At 40.9% G+C, this 27,070-nt stretch overlaps 1 protein-coding gene across 4 annotated transcripts in view; it reads right to left on the reverse strand.

Annotated features, from left to right (window-relative positions):
- nsmce2 (NSE2 (MMS21) homolog, SMC5-SMC6 complex SUMO ligase) overlaps positions 1-27,070 on the reverse strand; it is a 179,656-nt gene that overhangs the window by 105,380 nt on the left and 47,206 nt on the right. For all 4 annotated transcript variants that reach the window (XM_072570779.1, XM_072570782.1, XM_072570783.1 and 1 more), the window contains exon 3: positions 25,279-25,385. In XM_072570779.1, coding sequence (XP_072426880.1) covers positions 25,279-25,385 — 107 coding nt within the window. The remainder of the gene's footprint in view (positions 1-25,278; positions 25,386-27,070) is intronic.

Genomic DNA, 27,070 nt, shown 5'->3' on the forward strand with positions numbered 1-27,070 from the left:
GTTTATGATTGTATGTGTGCTTCTTTGGGTTTGAAGGCATAGACAATATTTTTTCTGTTAGTGACAAAACCTGGTTTTGTATTGCTTTGTCCTGAATAGCAGTTAGTCAGGCAAATTGGGTCTTTTTTTTGTGGTCTCAATGGGATCTTTTACATTTATACATCTTGTGACAGCTTGTGGAACTATGGGGCACAATGATCAATGTACTCTTCCCAATTAAGTCATGACATTATCAATTATTGAGTGCTAGCATATTACTGTTCTTTTAAAGAAGTGTGTCTTCTTAGCCAGAGCCCAGAGTAAGGCATCCCCTTTGTAGCGTCAATTAAAACCACTAAAAAATTCAGGTCATTATTTCCTGACGAGCTGGGATATTTATTAGGGTGAATTTGTAAAATTATATAAAATGCAAAATTTAATGCAAACCCAATCTGTCAAATGTCAGGCTTTGATATACCATGATAAGAATGGTCCTTGCTAAATAGATTCTTGAAAGTCCAGGGCTCCTGTGAAGACGACTCACTTGGCTCCAAGAGCTTGCATTCACTAAGTAAAGTATGATTATAGCTTTACTTTATTCATCCAGGATTTTAGATAGACATTTCCGAAACATTATACTGTTACCAAAGTAAGCTTGAGTAGGCTACCTTGTATGAGTTTCTCGCTCAAGTACCAAGTAATCAAAATCGTGACCTGGCAACACACTTACATCTCACAATAGACACGAAACAGCTTTCTGAACAATTGATTCATTAGCTTTTTTGTAAAGCTGCGACTGAACTCAGATTTAGGTTTGAAGACTTTGAACCAGTGCTTCCACTTGTGATTCATACATAATTATATTACCTTAAGAAAAAAAAAGTTCTGTATCTCTCTCAATTAATTCCAAAGTTATTTTTAGACATATTACTTTCCACATATGCCATTACTCAGCCAATATCCTGTTAAACTAGTCAGTAAGAACAGCAACTTGCACTTCCATGGTATGCTTCATGTCAGTTAAAACCTCAAAAGGACCTTTGTACACTAAACAGATAAATAAACACTGGATGCAGAAAAGGAAAAGACAAATGGAATAAGTTAGGAAGAAGAAACTAAAGCTACAATCAAAGGTGTGTTTCCAAAGCTTTTTGAAGGCAAAATAGTAAGGGAGCTGAAACTGCTCTGCATTGACACTGCTATATCCATGGACTGTGCTACATCTACAACAGACATTATTATTCTTCACTGACTTTTATCACTGGGTCTCTGTGTGCTTTGTTGGGACCTGTGCTGCACTCTTGAGGCAGCTATATCTGGACAGATTGCTCCCACTAAGTCTGCAGCAACTCTACACCTTATTCAGTAATTCTCCCTTACTCCAAGTCCTGTAACTTCAAATTCTATTCTAAAATACAGCAGACTGGTTACTTATTCATTTATTTCTGCATTTGTGGGATGTGGGCATCGCTGGCTGGCTAGCAAGCATTTATTGCCCGCCCCTAGTTGCCCATGAGGTGGTGGTGGTGAGCTGAATTCTTGGATCACTGCTGTCCACCTGCTGTGGGTTGACCAAATTGCTGTTAAGGAGGGAATTCCAGAATAATGACCCAGTGACAGTGAAGGAACGCCAATATATTGCCAAGTCAGAATGGTGAGTGGCTTGGAGGTGCACTTGAAGGTGGTGTTACTCCCATATATCTGCTGCCATTGTCCTTCTAGATGGAAATAGTTATTGGTTTGGAAGGTGCTGTCTGAGGATCTTTAGTGAATTTCTGCAGTGCATCTTGTTGGTAGTACACACTGCTGCTACTCTGCATTAGTGGTGGAGGGAATGGATTGTGCATACAGTGCAAATCAAGCAGGCTGCTTGATCCTGCATGGTGTCAGAGTGTTGTTGGGGCTGCACTCATCCAGGCAATTGGGGAGTATTCTATCATACCCCTGATAGTGCCTTGTAGACGATGGACGGACTTTCGAGAGTCAGGTAGTGAGTTACTCATCACAGTATTCCTAACCTCCGAGCTGCTCTTGTAGCCACTGCATTTATGTGGTGAGTCCAGCTGAGTTTTTGAGCAATGATAAAGCACAGGTTGTTGATAGTGGGGGACTCAGTGATGGTAACACTATTAAATGTCAATCCTCTGTCTTGACGGTAATGTTGTGGATATGCTGGGCCATGAGGCTACAGATTGTGCTGGAGCACAATTCTCCTGCTGTTATTGACCCACAGCACCTCATGGATGCCCAGTCTTGAGTTGCTAGTCTGTTCGTAGTCTGTCCCATTTAGCACAGTGTCAATGCCATACAACACGATGACGGAGTTCCTTTTCAACATGAATATGGGACTTCATCTCCACAAGGATTGTGCAGTGGTCACTCTTAACAATACTGGCATGGTCAGATGTGGAAGATTGGTAAGGATGAGGTCAACTATGTTTTTCCCTTGTTGGTTCCCTCACCACCTGCCACAGACCCAGTCGAGTAGCTATGTCCTTTACGACCCAACCAGTTCGATCTGTAGTACTAATGTCAAGCCACTCTTGGTGGTGGACATTTTGTACCCTTGCCATCCTCAGTGCTTCTTCTAAGTGTTGTTTAACTCAGAGAAGTATCGCTTCATCAGCCAAGGGAGGACGATATGTGGTAATCAGGAAGTTTCTTTGTCTGTGTTTAACCTAAAGCCAAGAGACTTCATGGGATCAGAAGTCAATGTTGAGGATTCCCAGGGCAACTCCTTCCTGACTGTATATCACTGTGCCGCCAACTCTGGTGGGTCTGTCCTGCCAGTGGGACAGGACATATCCGGGAATGGTGATGGTGGTGTTTGGGACATTGTCCATAAGGTATGATTCCATGAATATGACTACATCAGGCTGTTGCTTGACTAGAGTTGCGAGTGTAGTGCTGGAAAACCACAGCAGGTCAGGCAGCACCCGAGGAGCAAGATAATTGACATTTCGGGCATTAGCCCTTCATCAAGAATGCTACCTGACATGCTGTGCTTTTCCAGCACCACACTCTTGACTCTGATCTCCAGTATCTGCAGTCTTCACTTTCTCCTTGCTGTTTGACTAGTCTGAGAGATTGCTCTCCCATTTTTGGCACCAGCCCCTGTACATTAGAGAGGAGGATTTTGCAGGGTCGACAGAGCAGGTTCTGCTGTTGTCTTTTCCGGTGCCTAGGTCCATGCCAGGTGATCTGTCCAGTTTCATGACTTTGTAGTGATTGGTACAACTAAGTCATTTCAAAGGGCATCTGAGAATCAACCACATTGCTGTCAGTCTGGAGTCACATATAGGCCAGCCTGTGTGAGGATGAAAAATTTCCTTCCCTGAAGGACATTAGTGAACCAGATGGGTTTTTCCAACAATCAGCAATGATTTCATGGTCATCAGTAGATTCTTAAATCCAAACTTTTTTTATTAAATTCAAATTCCACCAACTACCACAGCAGGATTCGAACCTGGGTCCCCAGAATGTTATCTGGGTCTCTGGTTAAGAATCTAGTGGTAATACTACCAAGCCATTGCTGTTCCAAGTAAAATCTTGCTGATTCAGTATTTCCATTCATCTCCTCTGAGTCTTGACAACATATAACAATGTTGGAGCTGCATCATGAAAACCGATATTAACATATTAATTTCCAGTATACTACATCTTCTCTCAAATTTCACTCAACTACTTCGTTTACAGAGTTCCAACAATTTCAGTCATCTATTTGCATCCTCACTATCTTTCCCTCTCAAACTCTGAACATCCACATGGCCAGAGGCTGGTCACGTGGATCCCTTGCTGCTCACCCTAATGCAGTGCACTTGGTTGATGCATCAAGGTGACGGTCTTCCACCATTTGTGTAATGCTTGTATCAGTTTGTGAGGTAGTTGATACAGTTCTGTTCACCATGTCCAGCATTCTGTGGTAACACAGTTCATCTATTCATTTGCTTGAATCCTCATCTCTCCTACCACATGCACTCTACCCAAGCCCCTCAATGAGATCCCCCATTATCTTTCTAAACTTCAAGTACAGACTCAGAATTCTCAACCGCTCCTCATATGACAAGCCCTTCTTTCCCGGGATCATTCTTATAAACCTCTTTTAAACCTTTTCCAAGAGCTCAGAACTACCCATAATGTTCGAAATACAGTACAACCAGAGCCTGCTTGTGTTCTAGCCCTCTCAAAATGAATGCTAACATTGTATTTGCCTTCCTTACTGCCAACTAAACCTGCATGTTAACCTTCAGAAAATCCTGAATTAGCAAAATCTCTTTGTGCTTCAGATTCTGAAGCCTTTCCATTTAGAAAATCATCAACGTCTCTATTCTTCCTACCAAAGTGCATAACTTTCTAACATTGTACTCCATCTGCCACTTCTCTACCTACAGTTCCAGCTTTCCAAGTCATTCTGCCGTCTCCCGCCTTTCCTTCCATCTAACCAAAATAGTTGATACCATCACATCAGGTGATCAGATTCTTAAAGTAACAGTCTATCATACTTACACAAGTACACCAGAGTGTGAACTTCTAGAATTCTTCATTCATGAATTGCAGTCTGTAAGAAACAACTTAATTCAGGAACTACTTGCATCAAAAATTCTTTTCAGTTTTTTTACGCACTGACTCAGCTATGGTTGTAAGTCTATAAACAACTCTGCCTATCTGGACTAGCAGTGCATCCTCTCTTTAATTAAATATAATACCAGCCTTGGCTTTTCTGGAAATATTGAAAATATTCATGGATTTGTTGGGACCTGACCACTGACTGAGAATTTCATTTCCTCTTGCCACTAAAGCTATCTCCAAATTGCTTGGCCATTATACAGTTAGATCTATGTTGTACATAAAGTGATTCTAAATTGTCATCCTTGCAAGTCATTTTAGGACACTTTTTTTTCCTCACAGACATCAGCATTATCAGCCCACAATCATACACTAAAAGTCCTGTGCTTTTGTAAGATGTTCCTCTGTTCATTATACTTCATTAGAACTTAGTCTGTGAAACAGGGGCCTGGATAAAGTTGACTGATTTTGGTGCAACCACCATCTGCTTTTTGAGCTGCACAAATTTTATTTGGTCTAATCTGTTATTGCCTAACAAGTCTATTATTTCAGTGGAAATGATTCTCTCTCTTCAATGAGGAATAAACATTACTTTTCAGCATGACCCACTGTTGGTCTGGGGAGTACATCCGCTGTAATCCACATTCTCTCTGGGATGCAGACTGTCAAGTAGTCATATCTCATTACCTTAAATCTAAAGCTCTATTCTTACTGGCATTTCACTATTTCTTTTGATCCCAACAGTAGTAGCACTAGTAGTTTATTTCCACCCAAAATTTGAATCCCATCACATAATTTGGCAAGAACAGCCCCATCAAGTGCTCAAACAACTTTCCTCACTGTTGCATATCACTGTTTTGTTTCTATACATGATGCCACATACACAGGTTTCCAGCTTCCAACAATCTGAATATGAATGAGTACTGTGCATGGTGCATCTGCAAATTATTATTGTAGGTAATCTAGGATTGTTGTGAGTGAGTATACCCGAGGAGCATAACTTCTCGACTTTATTGAATATTATAGTTTGTTTCAGGTTCCAAAGCCAATGTTGGCCCATTCTGTCAGAGCTCTCAGAGGTTGAGAGAGAATAGCCAGATTTAGAATGTGCTTCTGCAAATGGTGTACCATTCCTAAAAAGCAATGAATGGTGTTGGCAGACTTTGGCTGCATGAACTCAGTTATTGCAGTTATCTTTCTGGAATCTACTGTAATTCCATGCTCCTGTATTGCGTGAACCAAAATTTTACTTTTGTCTTTGTAACTCAACACTTCTCATTGAGTATAAGCCCTCTCTTTGCTTTTAAGACTTTAAGATTCACTGCTTCATTATGACTGCAGCAGTATGTCAGTCGTATGATAGATTATATCATGCTTGCCTTCAAGGATTTTCGATATTGCACACAATGATTTTTGATGAAATTCCAAAAAGATAGACTATTAAAAACAAATCAAACAAATGACATGAGCAAAGGGAATAACAATCTTGATTTGCAACTCTTGGGATATTTGCTAAAATCCATTATTCATGTATATTTAGGTGAAAAATATGCTGCTGACTAGCTTTGTAAATTATCACCCACTGACAGAATTGGGTGAACTTCTCTCTGCACCCCTTTGTTCATTTGCATGAGTATATCACATTAATTAAGTCCAAGATTAGGTTTGGAAACTGATACCAATTCTGAACACCACCCTGTACAGGTACTGTGGCTGGTGATATTACCCAAATTCATTACATGCTGTTTCTCTGTACCTTCACCTTTTCTAGCAACATGTATAGAGCCCTTCAAGGGGTAGGCGAACATACTGGGGTGGCATACTTCTGCAGTGTAATGTGCTTGAGATTTTCCAACTCTCTGAAACGACATGGAAATTCTTGATTAAATTTCTTGCCATTTTCCTGTCTCAAAAAGACCAAATTGTAAGCATGCATTCCTGCTTAAAAGCAATGTGTTAGTTCCTTCAGACATAGAAAGTGTTTTCTCGCATCTTGTTGCTAAGTGTGGTAGACTTAACAGGTCTAACCCTTAGAAGTTGCTGTTTGATGCTTGCTGGTAGAACATCCACGGACTGTAAACATGGAAAGCTGTCAGCCAATATTGAAATAGCGCCCGCATCAAATTTAAATTTGAGTGTTAAAACCTCTTGCTTGTTGAGATGACAGGCCAGGAACTATGCTGGCTCTCTGACATCACCTAAAAACATTGATTTGCCATGCTTTGGTCTGTGTTTTAATCATTTAGGTTTCTTTTTGGCAAATGGTTTGCCTTGTTCAGAAATTCTCTCCTTAACGGGAAGACATTTTTCTTCCTGTAGTATTGTATCAGGTGTTGACTTATCAGATTCTTCCACAATTATGACACTCAGCTCCCTCTGCTGGGCTCTCACTGTATTTGTGGTGTTCACTTGCACCACACTTTACACATATGATATGAATGATAAGACGGGTTTCCTGCACTCTTACCACTTTAGTGAGCTTTCAGGAGAATGATAATGCCATTTTGGTGCCTACCCAACCACCTAAATCTCAAAAGGCCTCAGTGTTAAGTGAAGGGACTCCTAGTTTTTGGACCTAATCTCTGTCCATGTTCCACACAGAATCAGTTACTTCAATGTGAGCTCATCTTGTGCCTGGAGAAGACTGATAACTTTTCCTCATTGATCCACCAACAAGCTGATCTCTTACAAGCTTGTCATGAAGATCAGTTAGTCATTACTCTATTGATTGCCATGGAGCTCTTTGGTTAAACCATACTTTTCTATCAAGAAATTCATCTTTGGACTCAAATACAATTAAATGCCTTGACTATGGATTTAAAATTGGTAGTTCTACACTTTGCTTTACAAGGACAGTATATAGGAATGTACTGTCTTGATACCATGTGATTACTGATGCGAAAAGTGCACCATAATTTCCATCATAAATTTATTTATTGCCTATTGTACTAATGAAGCCAAGCAGAATGTTTCAGAGTAAAATCAAATGAACAAATATTAGTGGTAAGAACATGAGATACACAGAAGCCTGGTGCCAGGCAAGTATAGGGTACATATTAAGATGTAAGGCAACAGATCACTCATGGTATCCAGAACACAGTCACAATAAGCTGAGAACAACAATATTGAAATCAACTTCATAGAGGAATGGCAGCCAGGGAGTTGAGTGATAATATGACAATCGAAATATGATTCATCAGAATGGTACCTGGTATGGAGCAGTTTAACTAGAAAGAGAGGCTGGGTGTGTCAGGTTGTTATCTTTAGAGCAGTGAAGGCTGACAGAGGCCCTGAATGAGGTGCATACGATTATGGGAAGCATGGACAGGATTTCCATTTTAATCAATTCACAGGGCTTGGAGGTCATTGGCCAGGTCAGTATTAATTGCCCATCTCTAATTGCTCAGGAGGCAGTTGAGGGTCATACAGATATACACACGGAAATAGATCCTTTGGTCCAACTCGTCAATTTACCTTATCCATACCTCTTGTGATTTTATAAACCTGTATAAGTCACCCCACATCCTCCAATACTCCAGGGAAAATAGTCCCAGTCTATTCAGCCTCTACCTATAGCTCAAACCCTTCAATCCCAGCAACATCCTTGTAAATCTTTTTTGAACCCTTTCAAGTTTCACAACATCCTTTCTATAGTGGCGGAACTAGAATCGCACGCAATATTCCAATAGTGGCCGAACCAATGTCCAGTACAGCCGCAACATAACTTTATTATATAAATGACGAAAAGCAATGGACCCAGCATCAATCCTTGTGGCACACTGCTGGCCACAGACCTCAAGTCTGAAAAGCAACCCTCTACTACCACCTTCTGTCTTTGAGCTTGAGCCAGTTCTGTATCCAGAGAGCTAGTTCTCTCTCCAACCCGTGTGATCTAAGCTTGCTAACCAGTCTACCATGAGGAACCTTGCCAAATGCCTTACTGAAGTCCATATAGATCATGTCCACCACTCTGCCCTCATCCATCCTCTTTCCTGCTTCTTCAAAAAATTCAATCAAGTTTGAGAGACACTATTTCTCATGCACAAAGCCATGTTGACTATCTCTAATTACAGTCCTTGCCTTTCCAAATACTTATATATAGAACATAGAACAGTACAGGCCCTTCAGCCCTCAATGTTGTGCCAACCTGTGAAAATAATCTGATGCCCATCTAACCTACACCGTTCCATTATTATTCATATGTATGCCCAATGCCCTTAATGTCAGCAAGTCTACTACTCTTGCAGGTGAGCCACTCCACGCCTGACTACTTTGAGTAAAGAAACTACCCCTAATATCTGTCCTACATCTATCAGCCCTCAATTTAAAGCTATGTCCCCTCTTGTTAGCCTTCATCATCTGAGGAAAAAGGCTCTCACTCTCCACCCTATCTAACTTACTGATTATCTTCTACGTCTTGATTAAGTCACTTCTCAACCATCTTCTCTCCAACAAAACAGCCTCAGTTCCCACAGCTTTTCCTCATAAGACCTTCCTTCCATGGCAACATCCTGGCAAATCTCCTCTGAACCCTTTCCAAAGCTTCCACATCCTTCCTATAATGCAGTGACCAGAAGTGCTCGCAATACTCCAGGTGCAGCCTTACCAGTGTCTTGTACAGCTGAAGCATGACCTCATGGTTCCGAAACTCAATCCCCCTACCAATGAACGCCAACACACCATATGCCTTCTTAACAACCCCATCAACCTGGGTGGCAGCTTTCAGGGATTTATGCACTTGGACACAGAAATCTCTCTGCTCATCTACACTGCCAAGAATTTTACCATTACCCCAGTACTCTGCATTCCTGTTACTTCTTCCGAACAGAACAACCTCACACCTTTTTGCATTAAACTTCATTTGCCACTTCTCCGCCTAGCTTTGCATCTTATCTATGTCCCTCTGTAACCTATAACATCCTTTGGCACTATCCAAAACTCTGCCTAGCTTAGTGTCATCTGCAAATTTACTAACCCATCCTTCTACACCCACCTCCAGATCATTTATAAAAATAGGATTCCCTTTAGCAACCTGCCCACCACAGATGTCAGGCTCACCAGTCTGTAGTTCCTTGACTTTTCCTTACCATTTTACTTAAATAGTGGCATGTTAGTCAACCTCCAGTCTTCTGTTCTCTAGTTTCTAACAGAATTTTAGGGTACACCTGATCAGGTCCTGGGGATTTATCCACTTTTATGTACTTTAAGACGTCCAGCACCTCGTCTTCTGTAATATGGACATTTTTCAAGATGTCGCTATTTATTTCCCCATGTTCTCTGTCTTCCATATCCTTCTCCACAGTAAATACTGGTGCAAAATACTCGTTTAGCCAACCATATTGCTGTGGGTCTGGAATCACATGTAAGCCAGCCCAAATGAGGACAGCAGATTTCCTTCCACAAAGGACATTAGTGAATCAGATGGGTTTTTCTGATAATTGACAAGTTTCATGGTCATCACTAGACCTTTAATGGCAGATTTTAGTTGCTGGTTGAATTCAAATTCCATCATATGCCTGGACACCGGGCGACTATGACAAGGACTGAATACATCACAGGTTCTAAAAAGAGACAGTGCAAGATAGCAGACGATGAAACATCCCTCCCAGATCATCTCAACGCCTTCTATGCTCGCTTTGAGCAGAATTTCGGTGGAGAGGTAACACCTTTCCAACAAGTCCTGACGAACCTATCCCAACAGTCACTGCATCAGAGGTCAGATCAGCTTTTCTTCGTGTGAATCCAAGGAAAGCGATGGGACCAGATGGAGTACCAGGCCGTGCACTCAGAGCACACGCAGATCAACTGGCAGAGGTCTTCTCGGACATCTTCAAGCTTTCCCTGCAGTAGGCCACTGTCCCTGCCTCTTTCAAGATGGCCAACATCATCCCTGTGCCTAAGAGGCTTATGCAGCATGTCTCAATGACTACCGCCTAGTGACCCTAATTTCAGTGGTCATGAACTGCTTTGAAAGGCTGGTCATGGCATTAATCAACTCCAGCCTCCTCACTACTCTTGACCCACTTCAATTTGCCTATCAAACCAATAGATCCACGTCAGATGCCATATCACTTGCCCTTCATTCCTCTCCAGAACATTTTGACACCAAGAACAACTACATAAGAATCCTACTCATTGACTACAGTTCAGCCTTCAACACTATTACCCCCTTGAGACTGATTACTAAACTTAGTGATCTCAAACCAAAAGCTTTTCATTGTGCCTCGGTACACGTGGCAATAAATTCAATTCGATTCAATTCAATTCAATTCATCTGCCATGGCGGGATTTAAACCTGAGACTCTGCATTAATAGTTTAGCAGTCACCGCCCCTCTAACGAAATGTTGGAAAGCAGATGTGCTCCTTAAAGAATAAATAGTAAGAGACCCAATTTTAAAATGAAAGGCAAGAGGTTTAGAGGAGATTTGAGGAAAAGAGTTTTCATCCAGTAGGTGGTGGGAATTGGAATGCGTGGGAATTGGAATACATGCGCTTAGAAGCCTCTCAACTTTTAAAAAGTAGTTAAGTGCTCATCGAAGTGTCATAACATTCAAGGCTATGGGCCAAGTGCTGGAAAGTGGGATGAGTGTAGGTTTACAGTAGTTTAGTCAGTATAGACTTCATGGGCTGAAAGGCCTCCTCTGTGTTGTGAGATTCTGTGAAACTTCAAGTGCAGCTACAGACAGCAAATTTTGGATAAGCAGAAGCTTGTAGAGATTGAGAAGATTGAGTTATGAGGACAGTTTGGAAAGCATTTTAATACAGAACTGTAGGTCAAGTTCCTTCCCATTCACCTACCCTTTACAGCAAACACTGAGCATTAAATGACCCGCTTGGCATTCAGCAGGAAATTAAGAGTGGGTAGGTCCACATGCAGTGAATCTGTCTAGTACTATGTTATCATTCAGGGGCCCCATTCAACTGCATTTTGATTTAGCCCCCTTCCCCTCTCCCTACCTCTCCCTAACCTTTGATGGTTTGCACTTCCCTCAATGGGCTATGTATGTAAATTAACTGATTGGAGAAAACAAGTTCAGCTCTTTTTTCCATATTTGAATAAATGCTGTAATGAAGTTAGGAATTGCATGGCTCTGGTATAATCCAAACCGAGTGTCTGTGAGCAGGTTATTCCTTTGCAAGTACTGCTTGGCAGCACTGATGATAACCCTTGCATCACTTTCCTAATCATCAAGGGTAGACTGATCAGGCAAAAACTGGCTCAGTTAGATGTGTCCAACGTTTTGTGACAGTACAAATCTGAATAATTTTCCACTGGGTAGATGCCAATGTTGTAGCTGTACTGAAACACCTTGGTTCAGGGTGCACAACAGATTGTGGAGCTCGAGTCTTTAGTGCGATTGCTGGAATGCTATCTGGACACTCAGCTTTTGCAGTATCCAATGCCTTCATCCATTTCTTGATATCACAAAAATGAACAGAACTGGCTGAAAACTAGCATCTATGGTGCCACATAAATACAATGGAGGATATTCCCTAATACGAAGATGGGATTCATCTCATCTGAGATCCTCACCCAGAGTACACCCTGGGCACTTGGAACTCTGTATGCATGTTTGCTCGTCGAGCTGGCAAGCTCACGTTGAAATCTTTCATCACCATACTAGGTAATATCATCAGTGAGCCTCTGACAAAGCACTGGTGTTTGTGACCCGCTTTCCATTTGTGTGTTTAGGTTTCCTTGGATTGGTGATGTCATTTCCTACTCTTTTACTCACCCTCTGATGAGTTTGCCCTAAGTCAGGCAGCCAGTAAAGTTTCATTTCTTTTTGTTTGGAGACATTTTAGAGATGAGCTTCGATATAACTGAATGGCTTGCTATACTAATTCAGACGGCATTTAAAAACCAACCATGTTGCAGACCTTATGCAACATGGCCATAGATATTACTCCAGATCATATCCTCAAGGACATTGGTGAACCACTTGGGGTTTTATAATAATCAATGGTTTCATGATTATCTTTAAGACTTGTAATTCCAGAATTTAAAAAAAAATTCAAATTCCATCTGTTGGTCCCTGGAGCATCACCTAGGTCTCTGAACTTAGTCTAGTAACAACACCAATACACCCATAACCTCGCACCAGCACCTCCCTCCCATCTCAACTGGCTACTATATGTTTTGAAATGAATGCATTATTAGTAGACAATGATTTTACAGCAGAACTTGCTTCACATGTGAGCAAAGAAAAATACAAATATGATCATCTGAATGACCATCTTTTCTTCTGCAAATGTTGACTTTTTAATATATCGCAGCATGTGTCTAATACTTTATTTTGAACACTAACCAATACACTAAGTTTCTTGTAGTTAAGTTATGTGGATGCATAACATAATAACTTTTATGGTTTCACAGCAATAAAAACTGTACTGGGCTTATTCAATATACACTTGTGGGACGGATTACTTGAAATATACAGGTGCAAAACAGAAAGCATGGGAAAGGAGAGGACCTAGTATTTCCATTCCCCTGCAATCATGAGAAATTACCAGTATACACAAAGGTGTATTCTTTTAATGTCAAATACCAGACAATTTCAGATAATATCCAACTTAGAAATCTTTTTGAAAACCAGACATAAACAAAATCATCAGGGCCTCTCAGCATGAATCAGAATGAACTATTTAACTTGTAATCAAGCCCAGTCATGTTTAGTGAAGGCTTCTGCAATGTTTAGTTTTACATTACATCAACTGCTCGTGTTGCACAATAGCCAGTGTAAAAACAAGATAGAATATAACAAATCCATCTTGTTGATATTCAAATTTATACAGTGTATATAACTGAAGCAGGATTTTAATCTAAGTATGAAGCAATTTATTTCAATATAAAGCAAACAAATGGATAGAAGTTGACAAATATCAAGATTGCCAGAACAATTATGTCAAGACAACAGGATAAACACAAATCATTATTAACACCAGGGACAGAAACTACTGAGTTTGGCAGGTGTTTTGCACCCTACCTGAAAAAGTGCCAAGACACCTACACTGATGCTTACAAAGAAAGCCAACCATATCTTCTGCCCATCGAGCATTTAAGTGGACACCAGCTGGCACTCCATTAGAGGGCCTTGGATAGGGCATCTCAGCTACCTGGAACTGCCAGTTGATCAAAGGCCAACAGTTCCAGAAATCAGCAATACCATGGAGGGTTACAGAAATATCCCACGAACAAAAGTGGGTGTTTATGTTAGTGGAGGGAGGTCTCACAGGGAAGTTGTCAATGGCCAATATCTTACTCAAGGTTGACAATGCAGATCAAAGAACCTCTCCTTTCCACTGACAGGCAGCTCATACAGATTTATCTGTTGCGTAGACACCTTTTATTGGCCTCCCTCGAGCTGAGAGAATTGCAGCTCAGGTGGGAATAGGCTCTTGAAGTGGTTAACTTACTCCTTAAGGGTCTTCAGTGGAGGCAACACAAAAAGGTTGAATATGAGCAGGGGCAGGAAGGCATCAGGGATCCATCGCAACAATAATCCACCCCATTTTCTAGGCCTCCTACCTCATTCCTCATTTGCTATGCCCCCAGTAGGTTTGCATCCTGGTCAAGAAGCAATGACATCAAATGAAAACCAGGCATGTGAATTTTAGATAAATACATGCTCAGAGGTTAACCAAGAAAGGAATAATAAACATAACTGAATTTTGTGCAGGATATAACGAGGTCTGCAGAGCTGTTTGCTTTCTAGTTTAAGTACAGAGTTTGGGAGGACAGCAAGCATAGAATTAGATAAGTCAAAAAGTTACAAAAAAAAATTGAATGAGTTGAAACAATAAGGTTTATGGTGGCAAAGGATTAGATAAAACAAAGTAGGCAAGGATTTCACATTGGAAGCTAGCGATGAAAATAAAATAAAATGTTTTGACTGCTTGACTGCAAAGTAGTAAATGCACATTTACCAAGTCTATTCAAACTGTTCCAGAAGAACAAACCACCATTACAAACAGCAAACAGTAACAAAATCCAGGAGGAAATCTATGCTTTGAATTTAAACATGTATTTTTTTAATGTCTTAAATTTCTGTACCAATTTATAGATTGGCATTATGTAAGTATCCAATCTTAACACCACAATCCTCACATCACAAGTAAAACAACTTTACAACTGTTTTACTTGTTGTACAATGAAACAGACCCCTACAATGCAACCATTTGTAATGTTTTATGAAGTTGAAACATAGGATATGCTCATGAAAACTCATGGAATATGATTTTGGATCTATTTGTGGACTGTAATAAGTGATTAATGGGTAGTGCAGGCAGCAATGACGAAGCAACCCTTCAAAATATATTTTAATTATTTTTCCATCTGAAACTATATCCTGTAAAGTGGAGTTCAGCAAAGATTTCATAAGATTTAGAAATTTGTATTGTGAACATTTTCCTCATTTCCTAACTAAAATAGTTCTGACAGCCAACTGTAAAGTGAAGGTATTTGAAATCAAAACCAATAAAACCTAAATTGTGCTGAATGTTCAATTACAGGATCAGGATTAGGTGAGACTTAATAATAGCATTCCAGGTGGTTGTCTCTGAATCAACAGGTGAAAGGAGTACCTGGAGACAGTCAGCATCATCTTTCTTTCATAAGTAGAGAACAGCGAAGCTGTGGGAGACACTTCTAATCAAAGGGAGACATCACAAGAAAACTGCAAGTTCATTAGTTGAGGAGCAGGCAGAAGACCTCCAAAACAAGCAGAATATGGTGAAGTACTTCTATACTCTACAGTTATTACAACAAAAGCTGGCCTCGAGGTCAAGTAGCATTTAAGGTTAATTAATACAGTAATGTTCCTCAAATATACTTAATTTTCTTTAAACGAGAGGTAGCAAATACAAAGGGAGTCACTTAAAGGTGAGTTCATGCCAGGTGGAATGCAAATCCTGTGCAACATGGAAAGTCTTGCAAGCTTCCAGTATCCAGGATAGCTACTTGGGCTCTTGTGCCGCAGTTACTCAAAATCCACAGTTTGCATTTGCAGTAGCAGCTGGAGTCACTGTCAAGTAAACACTAGGCTGAGTTCATTGTGGATAGCATGTTCAGTGAGGCAGTCACATCACTACCAAAGAGTAGACAGGCAGAAAGGGAATGGGTGACTAAGCAACAGAGTAAGAGAATTAAGCAGATAGTGCAGGAGTCACCAAGGTCCATTTCACCTATTTATGCCTCTCATAGATTCGCAGGCTTCAATCAGATGGCCCCTCAAATTCCGTCTTTCCTGTGAAAACATTACATCTATAGTCTACGACTCTTTCAGACTTCACTGCTGTGAGCAATGATTTCTTAAAGAGAGATATTTGAATCACCTCTGACTTCTCTTACTCTCTTGGAGACAGTAATTAGCCACATCAGCACCAGCAAGGAACCTCGGACCAGCAACTATAGAAACTGAACTGTTAGCTGTAAACAAGCATGTCAATAGTTAATGAATAAATCTTTTCTGACTTTAAATTGTACTTGACCAAGTTTTATGATGATATCCTCTGTAGCATTTTACTTTTTACTTCACATTTTGGGGCAGTCAGCAGGAGACCATTTCATGCCTTGCCTTTTGTCGATTGTGGAATACACTCGTACATTTAGAATCTGAAATAATTTCTGAATCTTTTACCTGGCGGGCTTATTTCTCGCACCAAATTATACACAGTGATGTGTTTTAATTATTAAATTGGCAATATTACCACCTTTTAAATTCAAATTACGTTGTCACCAGCTCAGGGGATGAGAGAAGAGAGGCATCAGTTTTGATTTGTTCATAATAGTTACGTTATATCATACCCCCAAATAACATCTTAATCATTTAAGGATTCTTCAAAAGGCAAAACCAGTATTACGGGATGGACAGGAATATGGGATTCAGGCCACCATCAGATCAGCCATTTGCTGGTTTGAGGGGCTAAATGGCCTACACCTTTACCTGTATTTTTTTTCTTAGAAAGGAAATGTAACAGCTAATTCATGCAAGGTTTAGAAGTTATGAGTGAGAACGCTAATCAGGAACTCAGAAGAAGTGGGTGGCAATACATAAGAGCCGAGAAAGAAATTCCAGGCAGCAAAGTTTAAATAAAAGAACTGAGACAGGATCAGAAACAAATGGTGGAAATGCAAGTGCATGTAGATAAGTTTAGTAATGGAGAAAATATTTATAGAATGCCAAAGTTGCAAGCTGCTCAGTTCAGCCTCAGAGTATAACCAGGCAGAGAGACAAAGTCAGTGAATGAGGAATGAGTGCAAAATCAATATCTTCAATCTTCCTAACACTCTTTTGGAGTAAATTTCTATATATTCAGGACAGGATGCTGGACAAGTACCATGACAAATTAAAGATAGTGGAAGCTTGAAACAGATGGTGGAGTGGTAGATGTGAGCTTTGCCAACATACAATGTGGAACCTGACATTGCTATTTTTTTAAAAAATGAAATCACCAAGAAGCAGCAGCAGCATGAATGAAGTGAGGACTAAGGACAAATGAGGAACAGGATTCGGGCATTCAGCCAACCCCTCAAGCCTGTTCCACCATTCAATGAGACCATGGCTGATCTGTGGTCAAGGAGAAAGTGAGGACTGCAGATGCTGGAGACCAGAGACAAGAGTGTAGTGCGGGAAAAGCACAACAGATAAGGCAACATCCAAGAGGCAGGAGAATCGACGTTTCAGGTATAAGTCCTTCATCAGGAATGAGGCTTGTGGGTCGAGGCTGAGTGATAAATGGGAGAGGGATGGGGTTGAGGGGAGGTTGCTGGGAAAGCGATAGGTGGATGAAGGTGAGGGAGAAGATGGTAGGGTGGCAGTGATGGACGGGTCCGGAGGGCGGTGCCGAGTTGGAGGCTTGGGACTGGGATAATATGAGGGAGGGTTTTAATTTTAAGGTGAAAAGCAAAAGCTTAAAGTCCCAAACCTCCAACTCGGCACCACCCTCCGGACCCATCCATCATTGCCCCCTCTGACCTATCACCTTCTCCCTCACCTTCATCCACCTATCGCTTTCCCAGCTACCTCCCCCAACCCCACCTCCCTTCCATTTATCTCTCAGCCCTAACACACAAGCCTCATTCCTGATGAAGGGCTTATATCTGAAACACCGATTCTCCTGCCCCTCGAATACTGCCTTGCCTGATCTGTGGTCTAATTCCATAAATCTTCCCTTGACTCGTATGCCTTAATACCTTTGCTTAACAGATGTTTATCAATCTAGGATTTAAAATTAACAACTGATTCAGTATCTACTGCAATTGTGGAAACAAGTTTGAAATATCCACCACCCTTTGTGTGTAGCAGGGCTTCCGAACATCTGTCTGAACAGTCTGGCCCTAATTCTCAGACTATGCTGCCTAATTCTATAATCCTCAACTTGTGAAAATAGTTTATATTTCTCTACTCTGCCTTTTCGTATTGAAGCAATAGATCACCCCTAAGCCTTCTAAATCCTTGAGAAAACATGCTTTATTTGCATTACCACCCCTCATAAACGAACCCCTAACGTTCAGGTAGCATTCTTGTAAAGTTGCTCTGTATTCCCTTAAAGACCAATGATCCTTCCTAATGTTTGGTGCCCAGATCTGCTCAAAGTACTCAGAGTGGAGTCAAACAACTTTGTATAAATGCAGCATAACTTCTGCATCCTTGCACTTCACTCCTCTAGACATAAACACCAGCATTCCATTAGCTTTTTTGATTATTTTTTGAACATTTGTAACATTTTAAAAATCTACATACCTGAAGTCTCTTTGGACATGATACCATAAGAAAGTACCCTGACCCTATCTTTCTTCTGTCCAAATTCTTACTCTTGCTTATATTGAACTCTATCTGCCACACATTTGCGTATTCAATCAGTATATCAGCATCCTTTTTAAACACCCTATTTGGCTGTGATGCAAATTTCAAAGAATGTACCTGAAACCTTGGGTTTCTCTGTTCTACAACACTACCCAAAGCTCTGCCATTAATTATACATGCCCTGCCCTTGTATGTTTTACCACAATGCAATACCTCGCATTTATTCAAATTAAACTCCATGTGCCCATTGACCCAATTGATCAAAATCTCTTTTTAATCTGAGATAACCTTCTTCACTGTCCACTATACCACCAATTCTGATGTCATCTGCAAACTTATGAACCATGCTTCCTACATTCTCATCCAAATCATTTATATAAAGGACAAACAAAAGTGGATCTCTGCATCAATCCCTGTGGAACACCACTGGTCACAAGCCTTTGGTACAAAAAACCCTCCACCCCCACTTTCTGTCTCCTCCTGTCAAGCCAATTTTGGATCTAAATGGCAAGTTCAAATTGAATTCCATGTGATCCAACTCTACTAATTAGGCTACCATGCAGAACCTTTACTAAAGTACATGTAAACAATGTAAACCACTCTGTCCTCATCAATCCTTTTGGTCACTTCCTCAAGAAACTCAATCAAGTTTGTGAGAAACGATTTTGCTCACACAAACCATGCTGACTCTCCTTAATCAGTCCTTGCCTCTCCAAATGCATGTAAATCCGATCTTTCAGAATAACCTTCAACAACAGGCAGCACGGTGGCTCGGTGGTTAGCACTGTTGCCTCACAGCAACAGGGTCCCAGGTTCAATTCCAGCCTCAGGTGATTGTGTGGAGTTTGCACATTCTCCCAGTTTCTGTGTGGGTTTCCTCCAGGTGTTCCGGTTTCCTCCCACAGTCCAAATGTGGTCAGGTGAATTGGCTATGCTAAATTGTCCATAGTGCTAGGTGCATTAGTTAGAGGGAAATGGGTCTAGGTGGGTTACCCTTCGGAGGGTTGGTGTGGACTGGTTGGGCCAAAGGGCCTGTTTCCACACTGTAGGGAATCTAATCTAATCTAAACTTACCCACCACCAATGTCAGGTCCGGAGATCTATAGGCTCCAGGCTTCTTCTAAGAGCTCTTCTTAAATAAAGGTATAACATTAGTCACCCCTGGCATCTCACTGTGGTTATAGATGATACAAATATTTCTGCAAAGGGCCCCACAATTTCTTCCCTAACTCCCCACAACACCCTGGGACACACTTGATTAGATGTTGGATAGTTATTCACCTTAATGCTTTCTAAGACCTTCAGAACTTCCTCTTCTGTAAATATCAATATTTATTTGCCTGGATTCTTCAGCCTCCATTTCTTTCTCTATAGTTAAAACTGACACGAAATATTCATTTAGTATCTCTCCCATTTCCTGAGGTTCAACACATAGACAACCTTGTTGATTTTTGAGGGGCTCTATTCACTTCCTAGTTGCTCTTTTGCTTTTAATGTACTTGTAGAATCTCCAACAAAAACATATTGTCTTTAACTCTCATTACCACACTTTTCAAAATCTCTGACTCATCAGTTGTCCCTTTACAAGTGAACAGTCTACTCCAAACAACTTTTGAAAGTTCTCGTCTCACACCATTAAAATTTGCCTTACTGCAATTAAGAACTTCAACTTGTATGGAAGGCTCATTTCCATAACTTTTAAAAATAATAGAATTATGATCACTATGTCCAAAGTGTTCCCCTACAACGCTTCAGTCATTTGCCTAGCCTTATTTCCCAAGAGGTCTGGTTTTGCTTCTTGTCTAGGAGGTAGATTTACATAGAGACATAGAGATGTACAGCATGGAGACAGACCCTTCAGTCCAACTCATCTTTGCCGACCAGATATCCTAACCTAATCTAGTCCCATCTGCCAGCACCTAGCCCATATCCCCCTAAACCCATCCTATTCATATACCCATCCAGGAGTCTTTTAACTGTTGTAATTGCACCAGCCTCCACACTACCTCTGGCAGCACATTCCATACACGTACCATTCTCTGCGTGAAAACGTTGCCCCTTAGATCTCTTTTGTATCTCTCTCCTCTCACCCTAAACCTATGCCCTCGAGTGCTGGACTCTCCACCCCAGGGAAAAGACCTTGTCTATTTATCCTATCCATGCCCCTCATGATTTTATAAGCCTCCAACACTTCAGAGAAAACAGCCCTAGCCTATTCAACCTCTCCCGATACCTCAAATCCTCCAAACCTAGCAACATTCTTATAAATCTTTTCTGAACCCTTTCAAGTTTCATAACATCTTTCCGACAGGAAGGAGACCAAAATTGCACACAATATTCCAAAAGTGGTCTAACCAATGTCCTGAACAGCTGCAACATGATCTCCCAACTCCTGCATTCAATACTCTGTCCAATGAAGGAAAGCATACCAAATGCCGCCTTCTTCACTATCCTATCTACCTGTGACTCTACTTTCGAGTGATGAACCTGCACTCCAAGGTCTCTTTGTTTAGCAACATTCCCCAGGACCTTACCACTTGAACAGAGGAGGTATAGTTAGTAAGTTTGCAGATGACGCCAAAATTGTAAGTGTAATGGACTCCAATTTAGCAGGACTTATACACTTAATGCTAAGGTCCTAGGGAGTGTTGCTGAAGAAAGAGACCTTGGAGTGCAGGTTCATAGCTGCTTGAAAGTAAGTCGCAGGTAGATAGGATAGTGAAGGCAGCTTTTGGTATGCTTTCCTTTACTGGACAGAGAATTGAATATAGGAGTTGGGAGGTCATGTTGTGGTTGTACAGGATGTTGGTTAGGCCACTTTTTGGAATATTGCGTGCAATTCTGGTCTCCTTCCTAATGGAAAGATGTTGTGAAACTTGAAAAGGTTCAGAAAAGATTTACAAGGATGTTGCCAGGGTTGGAGAATTTGAGCTACAGGGAGATGTTGAATAGGCTGAGGCTCTTTTCCCTGGAGCATCGGAGGATGAGGTTACCTTACAGAGGCTTATAAAGTAATGAGTGACATTAATAGGGTACAGACAAGTTACTTTCCCTGGGGTGGGGGAGTGCATAATTAGAGGGCATAGGTTTAGGGTGGGAAAGATATAAAAGAGACTTTAGGGGCAACATCTTCAGGTAAAGGGGTGGTTCATGTGTGGAATGGGCTGCCAAAGGAAGTGGTGGAGGCTAGTACTATTGCAACATTTAAAAGACATCTGGATGGGCACATGAATAGGAAGGGTTTGGAGGGATATGGGCCAGGTGCTCGCAGGTGGGACTAGATTGGGGTGGGTATCTGGTTGGCATGGACATGTTGGACTGAAGGGTCTGTCTCCGTGCTGTACATCTCTATGACTCTAAGTCCTGCCCTGTTTGCTTTTCCAAAATGTAGCATCTCGCATTTATCTAAATTAAACTCCATCTGCCACTCATCAGCCCATTGGTCCATCTGATCAAGGTCTCATTGTATTCTGAGGTAACCTTCTTTGCTGTCCACTACACCTCCAATTTTGGTGTCATCTGCAAACTTACCAACTATACCTCCTATGTTCATATCCAAATCATTTATGTAAATGACAAAAAGCAGTGGAGCCAGCACCGATCCTTGTGGCACACTGCTGGTCATAGGCCTCCAGTCTGAGAAGCAACCCTCCAACACCATCCTCTGTCTTCTACCTTCGAGCCAGTTCTGTATCCAAATGATTAGTTCTCCCTGTATTCCACACTGATGAAGAAAATTTTCCTGAATACTTTTAACAAATTCCTCACCATCCAACCTTTAATACTATGGCAGTCCCAAACAATGTTTAGAAAATTAAAACTCCTATTACGACAACCCTATTATCCTTAAATATATCGGAGATCCATCTACATGTTTGCTGCTCAATTCCTTTCCGTTGTGGGGCTTGTAGTATAATCCCATCAAGGTTATCATCCTTCTTATTTCTAATTTCTATCCATTTAGTTTCACTGGATGATCCCTCAGAAATATCCTCACTAATTACAGGAGTAATGCTTTCCTTCATCAAGAACACCAGTCCCCCTCCTCTCTTGCCTCCCTTTCTACCATGCGACTTTATCAGATGCCTTCCAGAAGTCCATATAGTCAACATCCATAGACATTCCCCATCCACCAACTTAGTCACCTCTACAAAAACTTCAATGAGGTTTGCATCCTGTCACAAATGTATGTTGTCTTTCCCTGATTAACTGAAAATTTTCCCATCCTTGATTATAGACTCCAATAATTTCCCTACCTCAGATGTAAGTTTGTAATTCCCTGTATTTCCTCTTTCAGCCTTTTTAAAAAGGGGAGTGACGTGCACAAATTTACAATCCAGAGGGATGCCTGCTGTATTTAGGGAACTCTGAAAGATTACAATTAAGCTAACTACAATATGCTCCCCTCCTTCCTTTAACATTCTCGGTTGGAAACAGTAGGGCTCTGGGGATTTTGACATTCATGAATTCCTGTAATTTCCTCATGACCGATGTTTCACTTATGTGACTCGTACTCAAGTGCTTGTTCCCGAACTATTAGTTTCCTCAAAAGTTGCAGCAAGCTATCTTCCTTTTCTACTGTAATGCTGAGGCAAAATAATTATTCAACATGTCTGCCATTTCTCCATAGTCACTGACAATATCTCTACTTTCAGTCTTTAATGGGTCAACATTACTCCTGATCACCTGCTTTCCCTTCATATAAATATAAAATTTAGTAGAACATAGAACAGTACAGGCCCTTCAGCCCACGATGTTGTGCCAAGCATTTATCTTAATTTAAGATCACATCTACTCAACCCCTCAATTTACTGCCATCCTTGTGCTTGTCCAGCAGTCACTTAAATGTCCTAATGTCTAGGACTCTACTACCACCGCTGGCAATGCATTCCATGCACTCACCACTTTCTGCGTAAAAAACCTACCTCTGACATCTCTCTTGTACCTTCCTCCAATTACCTTAAAATTAAGACCTCTCGTGACAGCCATTTCTGCCTGGGGGAAGGGTCTCTAGTTATCTACTCTATCTATGCCTCTTGTTACCTTGCACAGCTCTGTCAAATCACCTCTCTTCTTTCTTCTCTCCAGTGTGAAAAATCCTAGCTCACTCAACCTCTCTTCATTGGACAAGCCCCCCGATCTAGGCAGCATCGAGGTAAATCTCCTCTACACACTCTCTAAAGCATCTACATCCTTCCTATAATGAGATGACCAAAACTGGACAAAATATTCCAAGTGTGGTCTCACCAGGATTTTATAGAGCTACAGCAAAACCTCGCGGCTCTTAAACCCAATCCCCCTGCTAATGAAAGCCAAAACACAATACGCCTTCCTAACTACCTTATCAACTTGGGTGGCAACTTTGAGAGATCTATGTACATAGACCCCAAGATCCCACTGTTCATTCACACTGCCAAGAATCCTGTCTTTAACCCTGTATTCAGCATTCAAATTCGACCTTCCAGAATAAATCACTTCACATTTATCCAGGCTGAACTCCATCTGCCACTTCTCATCCCAGCTCTGCATCCTGTCAATGTCTAGTTGTAGCCTGCAAAAGCCGTCAACATTATCTACAACACCACCAACCTTTTTGTCACTGGCAAACTTAATAACCCATCCTTCCACTTCTTCATCCAAGTCATTTGTAAAACCTACAAAGAGCAGAGGCCCAAGAACAGATCCCTGTGGGACACCATTGGTCACCAACCTCCGGATGGATTACTTTCCATCCCCTACCACTTGCTGTCTTCTTTCGGCCAGCCAATTCTGTATCCAGACAGCCAAATTTCCCTGTAAGCCGTACCTCCTAACTTTCTAAATGAGCCTACCGTGGGGAACTTTACCAAATGCGTCACTAAAATCCATAACAGACTACATCCACTGCTCAACCTCCTTCAACTTGTCCTATCACATCCTCAGAGAATTCATTAAGGCTTGTGAGGCATGACCTGGCCCTCACAAAGCCTTGCTGACTATCCTTAATCAAACAATATTTTTCCAAATAGTCATAAATCCTATCTCTCAGAGTCCTTTCCAGTACCTTGTTTACCACAGACATAAGACTGACTGGTCTGTCATTCCCAGGGATTTCCCTATTCTCTTTCTTGAACAGAGGAACAACAGTCACCTCCCTCCAATCATTCAGAAAGTGAGGATGCAAAGACCATCACCAGAGATGCAGCAATCTCATTCCTTGCTTCCCAATTTCTTCATGATTTTGCTGTTCCTGGCAACTTTCCTTTCATAATCCCTTTTAGTACCTCTTATAAAGCTGCTTTGTGGCCATTTGCTGGTCTTTGCATCTTTTCAGCTGGATCTGTGTTCTTGTTTTATATTTTTACAAGCCTTTTCTTTTAGCTTTGTGCTGTCTCTTATCCCTTTAATGGCCCCTGGTGTTTTTCCTGTGTAGTGGAGCTTTTCCCTCTAAGGGTATAAACTGGCTTTATATTGTGTTAAATGTTTCTTTAAACATCCTCCAGTGTTTTCTGGCAGTTTTACCCATTATCAGATTTCTTAGCTCATTGTTAAGCCTTTATCTATGTCTAATACTCTTGAAGCTGATTCATGCTTTTCACTGTCAATCATTACACTGAACTTGATCATGTTAAGTTCATTATTTGATAAATGGTCAAGCACAATTAGGTTGTTAATTATATGTGATTCATTACTCATTACTGAATCCAATATTGCAGACCCTTGAGACTTGAGAGGGAACAGTGTGGGAGTAAGAAGAGAAGCTGTTGCAGATGATTTTCTGGCTGCAACTGGATAAGAACAACAAAATCAGGAAATGGCAATCCTATCTTGCCAGCCATATTAAAATCAGGCAGATTTCACGAGCGCCAGAAACCCTAATCAATACAGCCATATTGCTTGCAGAAGTAATGAAATATAAATGCATTATCAAATTTGATCTCTTACCTGGTGTGTGACTTCATCTACAGCCTGTACAAATTGCTCAAGCTCTTGGTCCATAGAAACATAATCCAGCATCAGTTTTTCCATGTTGCTTATATCTTCTGCAGCAGCTAGCAAACAAACAACAATAAATTAGGATTGCATTCATGAGTAATTAAGATCTGGCTTTTTTAACCACTAAGGCTTAAACTGCAAACATTTAATTCACTTAAAGTGCTTTGGAAAGTTGAGGTAGCAAGAATTCACCTCTGAATGACAAGCCTTGTCTGGAGAACAGCAATTTGGGATGAAGCAGGTTTGTAGCTAAGCATGATTGCACAAAGTGCAATTGGACTGCAAAATTCCCTATTTAATAAATTTACAAGTACTGTTGAATCAGGAGTGCATAAATTACATTAGGAGGGAATTAGATATTTGATTGAGATGGAGAAAGGAATATTAAAAGGCACAGGGAGTGAGTAGGATCATGTCATGCAAATCGTGTCAAAATAAATATCAGTGTTGACTCCATGAACTGAATAACTTTCTGTGCTACATTATTCTGTGAACATTCAACTCATGGAGATCTAATAGAATATTTCACAGCAAATGTCATACACACAAAACAAAAGGTAGAAGCATGAATTGAACTGCAAATACACTCACAGTCTTTGTTTATTTTGTTATGTAGAAAATGTAATTTAACTTTTCTTTCTCAGCAGATCTTAAAGGACCTTCTAAGCAATCACTGGAATCTGAAGCACAGTTGCAGTGCTTGGGAGCAAATCTGGTCTATCCCTTAAAACCATTACTTATGTACTCCCTGTGGAAATCCTGTCATCTGTACATACTTACACGTTTTAGCAGGGATCAACAAATTGCTTGTTTCTTTTCCCCCACTGTATATGGTAACATATAATCTCATAATATTATACGTTTCAGGAAACTATGGGAAGAAAGGGAAAGACAAATTATGCTGTTTTCGCCGAAGCGTTTTATATAAATAATTTGGATCTGAACTTAGGAGCTATGGTGAGTAAGTTTTCAGATGACATCACAATTGGACAGCAAAGGTTACTTCAGAGTGCGATGGGATCTTGATCGGATGGACCAGTGGTCCGAGCAGTGGCAGATGGAGTTTAATTTAGATAAATGAGAGGTGCTGCATTTTGGAAAGGCAAATCAGGGCTGGACTTACACAGTTAATGGTAAGATCCTGGGGAATGTTGCTGAACAAAGAAATCTTGGAGTACAGACTAATAGTTCCTTGAAAGTGAAGCCCAGGTCGTCAGGATAGTGAAGAACGTTTTTAGTATACTTGCTTTTATTGGTCAGTGTACGGAGTATAGATTTGGAAGATCATGTTGTAACTGTACAGGACATTGGTTAGGCCACTTTTGGAAAAGTGCATGCAATCCTGGTCTCCCTGATATAGGAAGGATGCTGTGAAACTTGAAAAGATTCAGAAAATATTCACAAGAATGTTGCCACAGTTGGAGAGTTTGAGTTATAGGACAGGCTGAATATACTGCGGCTATTTTTCCTGGAATAACAGAACTGAGTGCTGGCCTTATAGAGGATTATTAAACCATGCAGGGTGTGGATAGGGTGAACAGCTAAGGTCTTTTTCCAGTTGGGAGAGTCCAAAACTAGATGGTGTAGGTTTAAGGTGAGAGAGGAAAGATTTAAAAGGGGCCTAAGGGTCAACTTTCTCATGCAGAGGGTAGTGCATGTATGGAAGGAACTGTCAGACGAAGTGGTGGAGGCAGGAACAACTGCAACATTTAAAAGACATCTGGATGAGTATATGATCAGG

Source organism: Chiloscyllium punctatum, chromosome 5 (assembly GCF_047496795.1).
Source record: "Chiloscyllium punctatum isolate Juve2018m chromosome 5, sChiPun1.3, whole genome shotgun sequence".
Taxonomy (NCBI): domain Eukaryota; kingdom Metazoa; phylum Chordata; class Chondrichthyes; order Orectolobiformes; family Hemiscylliidae; genus Chiloscyllium; species Chiloscyllium punctatum.